General features: G+C 55.2%; 4 protein-coding genes across 4 annotated transcripts; 3 read left to right on the top strand and 1 right to left on the bottom strand.

Moving 5' to 3' along the window:
• Window positions 1–110: 110 nt before the first annotated feature.
• Window positions 111–440, bottom strand: CCOS01_10960 (Gon7 family protein; the record flags this gene model as incomplete). Its single annotated transcript, XM_060459113.1, has 1 exon — window positions 111–440. One exon carries the CDS (start codon window positions 438–440, stop codon window positions 111–113), a length of 330 nt encoding a protein of 109 aa, XP_060310915.1.
• Window positions 441–1,755: 1,315 nt separating this feature from the next.
• On the top strand, window positions 1,756–4,386 carry CCOS01_10959 (uncharacterized protein; the record flags this gene model as incomplete). Its single annotated transcript, XM_060459112.1, has 1 exon — window positions 1,756–4,386. The coding sequence occupies one exon, from the start codon at window positions 1,756–1,758 to the stop codon at window positions 4,384–4,386; it is 2,631 nt and encodes an 876-aa protein (XP_060310914.1).
• A 333-nt stretch (window positions 4,387–4,719) lies between these two features.
• Window positions 4,720–5,301, top strand: CCOS01_10958 (uncharacterized protein; the record flags this gene model as incomplete). Its single annotated transcript, XM_060459111.1, has 1 exon — window positions 4,720–5,301. The coding sequence occupies one exon, from the start codon at window positions 4,720–4,722 to the stop codon at window positions 5,299–5,301; it is 582 nt and encodes a 193-aa protein (XP_060310913.1).
• A 3,249-nt stretch (window positions 5,302–8,550) lies between these two features.
• On the top strand, window positions 8,551–11,096 carry CCOS01_10957 (PTAB; the record flags this gene model as incomplete). The annotated part of the gene is made up of 6 exons (XM_060459110.1): window positions 8,551–8,842; window positions 8,912–9,114; window positions 9,167–9,817; window positions 9,872–10,171; window positions 10,228–10,548; window positions 10,608–11,096. The coding sequence occupies 6 exons, from the start codon at window positions 8,551–8,553 to the stop codon at window positions 11,094–11,096; spliced, it is 2,256 nt and encodes a 751-aa protein (XP_060310912.1).
• Between the last annotated feature and the right edge of the window lie 868 nt (window positions 11,097–11,964).

The raw sequence follows: 11,964 nt of genomic DNA, 5'->3' as shown, positions 1-11,964 counted from the left end.
CAGCATGATACAGCAATACCCCGTATATAGGTGGCACAGAATGTACGATTGGCGCCGTGAAAGGTCAAGAAAGTTTTCATGCCTCCCTCCCCTTTGAGCTGCTTGTCGCTTCAGTCGTCTGAGGGGGGTGCCTCCTCGCCGTAATTCTCCTCCTCCAGCGCCTCGTCGACGGCCGACTTGGTTGCGGTGGTGCCACCGTTCTTTGCGGCCTCCTTGGCCTTGTCCTCTTCCATGCGGGCGGTGAGTTCCTTGTTGATGTGCTCCTGGGCGGCGTTGATGGACTTGCGCAGGGCGTTGAGGTAGGCGGACTTGTCGCCGGGCGCGGAGGATGGTGGAGCGGGGAGGGATTCGGAGAAGGTGAAGGGTTCGTTTGCGGGGGATTGGTAGGTTGCTGAGAAGTGTAGGGCCGGAGCGGCGGCGGTGGTGTTTGTGTCTGCCATTATTTAATGGGTTGGGGATGTCGTGGTCTCGTGGGTTGGATGGGCAAGGCAATTAGGCTTGGTAGGCTGTGGTTGCGTTGTATTGATTTAGACGATGCAAAAATAAGTGAAATAAAAGGTATGACGAAAATTGACCGTGGCTCGTTGGGGTTGGCTTGGAAGGAACAATTGCCCCTCTTCGCGTCCCTCCATCCATTCCAGCTGGTCCCAATCCAATGTTGCGCTGAAGATGGAACCTGGAACAACTGCGGGGTTGATTACACTAAGTCAGCCCGCCTGCCGGCCCCCCTCAAGCCTCCTGATGACTGGAAGCCATGGATGCGCCGCCCAAGCCATGCCAGGGTCGCAACCCGCGGCGCGTCAGTGGTGGGAACAAGGGGGATGGGATCATGGCAGGACTATTAGGTGGGGGCAGAAGAAAAGGACTCGGGGGCAGTAATTAATTACGCTGGAACCTCACGGCTGGCTCGTCGCACAATGCGCCAGACTGTCGAGTACAGCAGTAGGCATCGTTCCTTGGTTCTGGCGGGCAGGGTAGGTGAGGTAGCATGGTCATCTGTTACATGGGAAATCTGACGGGAGCTGACCCGGATTTGGTCCGCGGGGGTTAGGTTGCTGGATGCGCTGCAATTGGGGGGGATTTGCTCACCGCAAGCGAAGACGGCCGCCCGTTTTGCTCGCTTCCTCAGCAACGAGAAGTCGATAGTCCAGGGTTAATGATTAGGTAGTGACCTAGATGCGGCCGCTGACCGATGGCAAGCGATGCGTTGATACGGATAAACAACCAGGTATAATTACGTGCAGGGCACCGGCAAGGTAGGTGAGATGCAATGGGGAGTACCTATCTTACGGACACTTGCCAAGGTAGATTGCCTACTGGATCGCAGCAATACTTTGCGGAGTACAGAGGGCATTGATGCTGATCTTTGTGTCCCTTGTCTACCTCACACTTCGGCTCTGTGAGGGTGAGGCGCAATCCACTCCTCGCGCTTTCTTTCTCATTACCACCCTTTTCCCTCCCTCACCTCGTATTTCCCCGGCCTTCTTACATCACCACCACCCTTTCTTTCAGCTTTCCAGGTTTCTCAATCCTCGAGCACCACCACCACAACCACCACAACTTTTCACCTTTTCAAGGTGCTCTTGATCGCCCGACCGGACGAACAACCTCTCCATACTGCCCTTGCCCTCGACAAACCAACCATTCCACTTTTACAAACCGATCCAAGCGCAACAAACCTTCAAGACTCCTCCACCCGATCCTCGAATCGTCCGAAAATCCAAGATGTAACAGAACCCTAACACATCCACGACAATGCAACCAGCACGACCCCCGCCGCCCCGAGCGCCGGGCAGCTTCAGCCCTCTGCCGGGCTCGACAGCTTCCACCGCACCGCACCCGCAACGTTCACGACCGCCCGCCCGCGCCGAGTCGTCATCGAGCGAAGAGAACCTCGCCATTCACTTCGTCAAGCCCCGATCTCACGCTCCGAGCGCGCCCGCCGCCCCTTCCACCAGTACCCCGATCTATGCTCAGTTTACCGCCCAGGCCAACTCGAGCACCGCCAGCCTGCAAAACTTCTCGCGCCCGACTGCTCATCGGTCGGGAACCACGCCCGGAGGTCCAGTAGGCCCTATCTCGGGAGGAGGAAGCGAACTGAGCGGTAGTGTGAGCGCTGCTGCTGCTGCTCGCACCGCGAGCCCTCTGACCAAGGGACACTCGAGGAAGCACAGCCAGACGCCCGGCCTGTTCGACTCAACGCTGCCCTCGACGAGCCTCTCGAACCTGTCTCAGGTGGGCATGTCACACCCATCTGCCAACTCATCTTCAACACATCAGCATCAGCACCAGCAACAGCACCCGAGCCCTGCCCTCTCCGCGAGCCACATCGCGGCGCAGGCAGCCTTTCAACATCAGAACACTCAGCAGCACCAGCAGCACCAACAGCTCCAGCACGCTCGACAGCGATCACAGACCGTCCCGAACCCGGCCAACGGAGACGCCGAGAGCGCAAGGAGGGGGAGCAGCGGAAAGGGCCCACTCAGCCCGCCTATGCTAAGCCTGACCGAGGCAAGCGGTCCACGAGAGAGCGGCTTTGGAACTCAGGGATACCACAACGGCCTACTTGGAGGCCATTCCGCCGCCGCGACCACGGCAGCGAACGCAGCAAACGCAGCAGCCAACGCAGCGTTCCCGCGATCGGGGCAGACATCGCCTGGCTTGCCCCAGTCGCAGCATCAGCAGCAGCAGCAACAGCACAGTCCTATCAATCCTACGCCGCAACTTATTCCAGATCCGAAGCCGGTGAAGCCAGAAAAATCAAAGGTCAAGCTCTTCTCCCGTCCGGTCAAGATCGGCACCAAGGGCGACCCTAAAGACAAACCGCTCCCTAGTCCGAGCAAGATCGGCAGTGCGCTCGCATCATTACAACGCGGGAATTTCAGCACGAGTAGTCTCATCGATACCAGCGGCCAATCTATATATAATCTCAACAACGCATCGTCCGCAACCATCAGAGCAGTGCCCGAGACGCCCACCATGGAGAAGGAAGGCAAGGAAAAGGAAAAGAAGCATCACTTTTTGTCGCGGCAAAAGCACAAGCTCAAGGATGACTACCATCTTCCGCTGTCTTCCGCATCGAGCAATTCGAAACCGACAGACCCCAGCGCCCCCTCGAGTTTGTACAGTTTCAACTTACCCCCTAGTCCGGCCCCGACTGCAACGTCGTTTGGCAAGGGACGAAGGGACAAAAAGACTGAAAAAGAGAGCAGCAACCTCGGCGTCGAGTCCAGTTCTCTCCCGTCGGAATGGCCAGGTCCAAGTAGCCTGCCGACATTGACGCATCAGTCGTCGTATCTATCTGAACCCATTGACGCAGGCAAATACGGCCTCAACAGCATGGCGCTCGACGATGCCTGGCCGTATCTGAAAGCCAAGATGCTCGTCATTTTTGAAGGCGAAGATCTGCGACAGCCGGTGGAGGATTTCAATAGGTTGGTGACGTTGCACATTCAATACTGCATCCAACGCATGTCGCCCAACATCATTCTCGAGGATTTGCGCGAGCTCTTGTCGACTGGCTTCGCCTCCCTGGACCACACTCTCCGGCGCACGCAGGAAGACAAAGTCATTCCGGCTCTCGTCGAGATGTGGCTCATCACCTACACCTCGATTCTGCCTTACATGCAGGCCGTCTTTTTACCCTTAGACCTCGAGTTCTCTGGCTGTGGCGTTCTCATGAACCCGGACCAAGCCCGTCAATTCTGGGGCGGCGTCAAGTCACAGTCCTCCGATAGCGGCCCATACGTTAGTCCCGCATCGGCAGTGCTAGATGTGCGTCGTATCGTACTTACGGCCTACCGCGATATTGTCATCCTACCCCGCTACGACTCTCTCAAGGCCATCTTCTCTCGGCTTTCTCTCGAATTTCTCCCGTCCTCGTTCGCATCTTTAGCCCTCGCATCTCCGCTACCAGATCCGGCGCTTTCTTCAAGTCCCGCGGATGCAATCAGCATGATGCGACCCGGCACAGCTATGAGCCTCGATCCGTCCGTGGCGAGCTATAACTCGAACGCGACGACGCTCCTGGGCGACGGAAGCGCAGGAGGCGGCGGACGCAGCCGTGCCATTAGCAACGTCAGCTACGCCAGCGCCGGGAGCGACGGCCAGATGCGCCCGTTTACGCGAGAGCAGAACGTCGAGGACTCTAAGCAGGTCACCGAGATGGTGGGACGCATGTTGCAGTGCATGAGCATACTCGCCAGCATCGGAGGCGCGACGGGCGACGGCAGCGAGGAGGGAAACAGAAGGATGGAGGAGCTGTGCCGGCTGCTCAAGCTGAATTGGCTTGGTAGGGGTCGGACGGGCAGGAACAGGAGAGGTATCGTGGGCGGCAGACGAAGGGAGATACCCGAGTCTATTAGGGAAGGGTTGCGCGTCGTCTAAGGGGGCGGTCGGTTCATGGGGATGTGCTGTGATGGGACGGCTTTGGCTTTGGTGCTTTTTCCCCCCGACCGTTCACCTGCTGGAAAGGGGGGAGGCGTTTACTCTTGGGATCAGTTTTGGGTGCAGGTCGGATTTTAGAACGTTCTTTTTGGGCAACGTGAATAACGCGGTGCATGGCTACGGCCTCCGTGATGGCGTTTGTTTCAGTGGGGTTGGGCTGCAGCATTTTGGGAATAGTACTCTTGTGGAAGGGACGCGGAGGTTGCTCTTGTCGTTGTTGTTTGTTCGAGACATGGCAGAGGGAAGCAAAAAGTTATCAATTCAAGAGAGACAATGACGTCGATTCTGGTATTTATGGTGTGTGTGGTATTTTGGGATGCTTTGTACATGCCTGCCTGGTTCGGTGATGGGATTGATGTTGTCGCAACTGAAGACGTCGTTTTGGCATCTCTTTTGACGGCATCTCTTTTATTGGAGCCTGCGTGCTTTCCACTACCTACCCTGCCTGACGCCAGACGCTTATGGCTTGAGTTGTCGGTGATTTTGCCTTACTTTTGGACATTCAGGTCGGAGGCTCCGTGTGTGGTTGATCAATTTTACTTGGTGATGTTATGCTCATCAGACTTGGTTTGTTATTTCATCGTGAACACCCAGCAAGGGGTCATAGATACATCACCAGTCCTACACGTTCACTACAATCCCGTGTTGGACCGTGGTTTTGGACTGGGATTGGAACATAGCGACGACTGGCAGCTTGGGGCATCGCGTGGGCATTTTGTCATGATATCGCGTGTGGATTTACCACGTTATTTTTCCCTTAACCACAACATCCGGATGCAATTGCGAGTATCCGGCACACGTCATATTCACGAATCACAACGAGCAAGGCAGAAACGATATGGTTTACAAAGATGAATGAAGATTTCATTATTATTAATAGCTGTTTGCAGCGCGTCCAGAAGGACACGAAAGCGATCTGAGCAACGTAAGATACCATCCATAGAAGCGTCCTATTCTTGAAAATCCCGTTAGCTTGCCGTCGAGCAAAGGTCAAGTTCGTTGAAAAACAATGTTTGTGATAAAAATAAATCAGACATCCAAGGAAGTGTTAGCCCTCATACGTCGCTTAAGAAACGCTTTTGCAAGCGTTCCCGCCAAGGCTCAGGCCGCGACTCGAGTGAAAACTGCGAACAAGTGGAAATTTCATCATAATATGGTGTGGTGTTGTTGCGTCGATGTGTGGAGAAAGATAAAGTACTAACCTTGTGGCTCGAGGGTGATGAATGAGATGCTGGAGAGGTTAGTGATGAGAGAGCGGAGAGGTGTAGCAGCGTGCGTCGTGTCCCTACTATCACACTTGTCAGCGAGGTTGCTCTTGGGGGCAAGAGATGCCAGTGCTGATGAAGAGTGAAGATGATGTGTCAGACAGAATATACTGGCAAGTAACAGGTTCCTTTCGAGGGGAACCCGAACAGACTAGGTTTCTTCATGGTCGATTCGGTTGGGAAAAGAAGACAATGTTTCTTGAATGTCATCATTCGGAGAGAGATGCGAGAGCCGTGTGAAGAAAAAGATATGATGCTTACCTGTATGTAGGCCGTCGCAGCGACAGCCAGAGAAAACGCGCGCGCAAAAAGCAATCAAATGCAAAGCTTGAAATGAAGTTTGCGATCTCTGAATGCAGCGTGAGTGCGGTCCTGGCTGTCGATACGAGAGTGTGGCGTGAGAAAGAAGTTGGTTGCCCAGAGTTGGTGAGAAGTTATGGCTTGACGTGCAGGAGAAGAGATTTTATAGATGAGGCTCACGAAGGAAATAGTGGGGACACAGCCTCAAAGATTTTTCTTTCTCTTTCCTTCCCCTGGCGGGCGGACACCCGACCCTTTGGACGAATGGGTCCACTTCCAATTCACCTCCAACACACGTGACTCAAGCTTGGATCTCTGGTCGGGTCCGAAAAAAGTTTTGGTGGGGATTGGGGGAAAGCTAGAGTCGCTGTGCACCACGTGACCTTGGAGCTCGGAGATATTCGCCGTAGTGCCCGATCCCCGCCATAGAAGGATTTAAATTGAGCTCATTGGACCCTTTCTCAAGGTTCATGTCACCAGACGAGCAATGGAGGGGGGGGGGGGGGGAGGAAGCCGCGAGTGAGATGACCTCTAACACCTCTCTCTCTCCCCCGTGCTCCGGTACGTGTGTGATGGGGTCGAGCAAGTAAAAGCGACCGGGTGGTTCGGTGGACACGTGGTGGCCATTGGCGAACGCGAAACCCAGGCGGAGGACGGGCAGCTCTACGCGATTCCGGCGCTATCATTTTCGCACATTTGTCATGTTGCTGCCGTGGTGGTCGAGCGAGGAAGATTGAAAGGACGACACGGAGCACCTAGTGAGAGGATGGTAGCAAAAAGAGACTTGGAGGTAAGGTATCCGGCCCGGACTCTCCTGCGTGCGCTGAGCAATGAGGTGTACTTTTGCTGTGCTGGTCAATTCTGCTACACTGCTTGACCCCTGGGTGGATATTGCTGAAGAAGCTTGCCTTGTTGCATAAAAGTGCTGATCGCAGCCCTCCCGCTCTTCTTGATAAAGGCATGTCCCGCATTTTTCTGGAGCTTCCCGCCACCCCATTCCGGCATATCCATGTTTCTACATGTCGTATTGTTACATAGCGTATCCTACAAAACGATTGGACCCACTCTCCCGAAGCCGATGGGAGCAGAGAGCAGCAGCAGCCCGACATTCTGGCATGGTCGCCCGCCCACCTCACGCTTCTCTGTCCCTGCTCTGTTCCCGTTCCCCAGGGCCCTCTCTCTTTCTCGCTCGACCTCGATCCTTATCCCGCCATTTTATGCCTTATGCCTTGTACCTTGCCTCGTCTTAGCTTGCCTACCTTACCTTACCGTCCCTTCTCTCTCGGTGCTTCCATTGCTGTCTCTTGATCGGCCTCTGGGCTTGGATTTGGGCACAAGTTGAAGCCTCGCCTTTCAACCTTTCTACGGAGTACGCATACAACCTCCCATTTCTACGACACCACTTGGAGCGCCTCCTACTCCTCCTCAAACACCCCTGGCTGAAGCCTCTTTTTTTTATAATTTGTTCCAGTCTACCGGGGCTCCGGACACTCATCTCGTTCCGTAGTACTGCTTAATTGCAAACACCCCCAAACAGCCAACCTCCAAAGCAAATCACTTGGGTTTCCGCTGCCCGCTTGCAAAAGAGCCAGAGCTCAGCACGCCCAGCCAGAGACTCTCTCTTCCAGCCCAGTTCCCTTTGGTTGCGTCGTCTCTGCGTCCGTTCTTCTTCAGCCAGCCTGCCAGCACCGCACCGTACCACTCACCCACCTCCAAAAAACCCCCCCAAATCTTTCTCTCCCTCTCTCCTTCCCGCTTTCCTGGCAAGGCAAGGCGGCGCGGAAAAGGCTTGTTCGTTGCGCTCGACTTGTGCAATAAAAAATTGGGCATCTCGAACCAACCCGCTCTCCGAATGTCATCGACACCGGTCGATTGAAGCATTCGTCGTCCACTCTCACGAGATTCCCACATCTGTTTCCGCTCGCTTTCGCTATCGCGCGAAACGTCGACACGTCTTTGCGTCCGTCGTATCCATCCTTTCGAGATTACCTTAGACAACCAACGCATTTTCCCTTCTCTAGTCGCCCACGTCTTTGCCGACGCCAACTTTCTACCCCGTCACTCAGTCGGGCTCTCCTTTGGTCGCAGGGCACATACCCACCCGCCATCTCACCTCCCCTTACATCTCACTTCCACTTCTTTCGTTGTTTGTCGTCGCATCCCGACCTCCTTACCACAATATCGCCTACCCACCGTTGTCGTCACGCCGATCATCGATGCCTTCTCGGTCCCTCTTCACCTGTTGACCCGACCGTTCGCATTAAACGACTCCTATCGCAATCGATAACGCTAGTCGAGCCCGCCCGCACCCGCACCACGCGATTGACACCACTTCCCGCGTCTTGCAAATCACGACTCCATCGCTGCCGCGTCGCGCCCATCTCCGCAACTCCAGCCGCCCCAATCCTTCGTACCTTTGCGGCCCCGATTACCGATTTGTCGTCGAGATAGACCACCTTTGGACGTTGGCGCATGAGATAGTACGGAGGATAGACACGTCGATATCCACGCTGTGGATCATCGACACGCCGGAGACATGATGACGAGTATGGGACCGTCTTTTGCAGGCCATCCTGCCGGCATGCAACAGCATCCAGGTGTACCCGGGCACCCCATGGCCCAGGGTATGCCTCACAACCCAGGGCAGCAAGGCCCGGGCGGAGGAATGCCTCACCAGATGCACATGGCAGTATCAGGGCCTGGTGGTCAGGTTAATCCAAATCAGTTGATGGGCGGCATGCCGCCGGGTGCTGGAGGTCCGAACGCTCACGCTCTGCAGCATCTCAATCCTGCCCAAAACCAAATGTTCCAGCAAAATCAGTTTGGTAACTGTATGTTGAGCCCACGCGCCTCGCCTCGGTGTCTTGTCTATTTGCTTCCTTACTGACCGAGTCGCGTAGTCCAAACTCCAGCGGCGATGGCGCACGCCACCCAGATGGCACAGCAGCGCTTGTTCCAGCAGCAGCAACAGGCGCGACAAGCGCTCATGGCCCAGCAGGCCTTCAACGCGAATATGGCGGGCGTCAATGGTATGCCGATGGGAATGCCAATGAACCCGATGAACGCAGCTCAGATTGCGGCTATGAGGCAGGGCATGCGGCCGGTAAGTATCGCATATCCAACTTGCTACTCACATTACTTACGATAGGATATAGCAGCAACACAACCCCCAGGCACAGGCGATGCTCGCTCAGCAGATCGCTCTCCAGCAGCAAGCCGTCGCTCAACAGAATCAACAGATGCAACAGGGCCAACAACAGCCCGGCCAGCCGGTGCAGATGAACCCTCAGCACATGCAAAACCTCCAACAGGCCCAGATGGCAATGCAACAGCAGCAAGCCCAGCAGCAACAGGCTCAGCAGCAGGCTCAGCAACAGCAGGCTCAGCAACAAGCTCAGCAACAGGCCCAGCAGCAAGCGCATCAGCAGCAGCAACAGGGCCAGCAACCCCAAGGCGGACCGCAGCAGCCTCAACCGCAACCCCAGCAGACACCGCATCAGACACCACAGCAGCAGCCGGCGCAACCCGTCAACCCTCAATCTGCAGGACAGCCCACGCCGTCTCAAACTCCGGGCCCGGCCCCGAACCAGCAACCGCAGCCTCCTCAGCCTCAAGCTCAACCGCAGGGTCCTCCTCAAATGGCTCCCCAACCTGGACCGCAACAAATGAACCCCGCGCAGCAGGCTGCGGCCCAGGCTGCCGTTGCCAACAGCATGGCTCTTGCTCAACAACAAAGAAGGGAAGGAATGAAGGGACACTGCCTACTCAAGTTAATGCAGTTTAGCGAACATTTGAGTGGCTTCCCCGTAAGTTGAAACTGAAGACAGCACTCAGTCACAGTTCACTAACAAAAAGCCCAGGGCCCCAAGGGCAAAGACGACCTGTCCTACTGGAATAGCTTCGTCAATCAATTCTTCTCCACCAAGGGCGTGTTCCGACACTCTGTTCACATCACCGACGTCGAAGACCAGGCAGACAAGCAATACGAGATTACCTACCCCGCACTTCCTCGATACTTCCACACGCACTTCGACAGCGGTGTCAAGAACATGCAGTTGATCATGGAAAAGGGGACGACGGATCGACCACTCCCCGGCGACGGCCACTGGATTGAGAACACGAAGTCCAGTTTGGTCTACTGGTACGACAGCGGTTCGCACGTAAGTCAAAAGCTTCTATTGCCGAGGACTGATACAGCTTCTAATCTTGCGCGCAGCTTGTCGCTACGGGCACCGTCAGAGCCCACTTTGATGCGGAGCAAAAGATTGAACTCTTTGAATTCTTGACAACCAACCACGAAGAATACATTTCTAGAAAGGCCGCTATCGAAGCTGCGAAGCCCGTGCATAATTGGGTGAAGGAGTGGCACAAGGTTAACTCCCCTGACACCAAGACCTCCCCAGAAATGAGCAAGAAGGGCAAGGCTCGTATGATGAAGTCCCCGCAAAATCCTCCGCCAGAAGCACTGGTGGATCTTCCGGAGTCGGCGGTCAAGAGGGGTATGGGGGTTACCGAAGCTGTGTTCCAGTTCCTCGAGGTATGTGACAGCTCGCCCGCGCATGCATGTGGATCTCCGGCACTAAAGATGACATGCAGATTGCTGAAGTGATCGGCCAAATGAACCCCCTTTTCGCCTTCTACCACAACCACCCTAACCTCGGCCCCTACGCTGCTCTTGAGCAGTACGTCGGCCAGATCAACGCCCAGCCGCAAGTCATGAACGGTCAGCCCATGCCCCAAGCTCCCAGGACACCCAGCTTCGGTCAGTTCCCAATGGGTGCGAGCCCGGCTCAGCCGCACATGCAGCTTCCTGGCTCGCCTCATGTCACTGGAAGCCCTGCGCAAGGCCACATGCAGGCACCCGGCATGCAGATGCAACAGAGCCAGCAAGGCACCAGCTCCAGCGGACCTAGTGCAAACACGTCTCCAGCTTCCAACAAGCGAAGACGCCCATCCGGCGTGAAGATGGAGGAGGACGGCTCCCAGGCACCTACCCCGGGTGGTCCCCAGGTCAATGGAGTCCAGAACAAGGGCAAGCCGCCTACGCCGCGGATGGCAAAGAGAATGAAGGGCAACCCGGCGTAAGCTGGAGGGGTGTCTTTGGACATTCAGGTTATGCTCTAATACGAGTCTGGCTACGCTGGCTCAGTAATGCCTTTTTTATGTCATCATTATGCAGCATGGCGGCGTCTTAGTGCTTGGCTTTCTGGCTCTGGGATCTCAGAGCTGTTCATATGCGGGTGTTTGGCAAGCATTTTGGACGTTCGGTGTTGGCTGGAAGCTCAATCCACCACATATCCTATGTCGATCGCGTTTGGCATCTGGGCATCCATCCCTTCACTCTCGACCAAGCCCACCTGGAGGGGCAGGCAAAATTCTGCACAACCTCGGGACGAGACTTCACCAACTGTCTGCAGCGCAAATGGTGATGGCTCGGGTCAAAGGAGACCCCTGAACCCCTCCATACGGAGCAACGGTGCAACGGTAGCAAGTTGTTGCCCAGCAATCGAGATACGCAGAGGCTAATCGAGACAACAAAGCTTGTCCATATTCCTCCCCCCTACCTGTACGATATCACGCTCGGCTACTGTCTAGCTCGGGCTCACTGTTTCATGTTGTTTATCCCTCGGGCCGCCTCGTATTGTCTGATTTGCCCGTCGGGGTCTCGATCACGTCTTCAAGCTACTTAGTGTTTCCTTTTTGTGTTGGCAAGGAATGAGTTGGGGGAAAGATGGGTTTCCAAAAAAAAGAAGTTTTGTGGAATTTTTTTCCTGGCGGAAAGCTTTTTTTGTTCTATCCTACGGTGGCGGAGGGTGGTGTTTTGTCGGCGTCGTCGTTGCTGTCGCTTTTATTTTCCTCCATCTTACAAATACCTAGTCTCTCATCGGAAAGGAAATATGCATACCCAGATTCTTGACAGAGAGTTGACTTGACTTGATTGTGATGTCGGTTA

Source organism: Colletotrichum costaricense, assembly GCF_030867565.1.
Source record: "Colletotrichum costaricense strain IMI 309622 chromosome Unknown Scaffold_11.1, whole genome shotgun sequence".
NCBI lineage: Eukaryota > Fungi > Ascomycota > Sordariomycetes > Glomerellales > Glomerellaceae > Colletotrichum > Colletotrichum costaricense.
The sequence above is the reverse complement of the archived record's forward strand: the minus strand, read 5'-3'. Positions and strand labels throughout refer to the sequence as shown.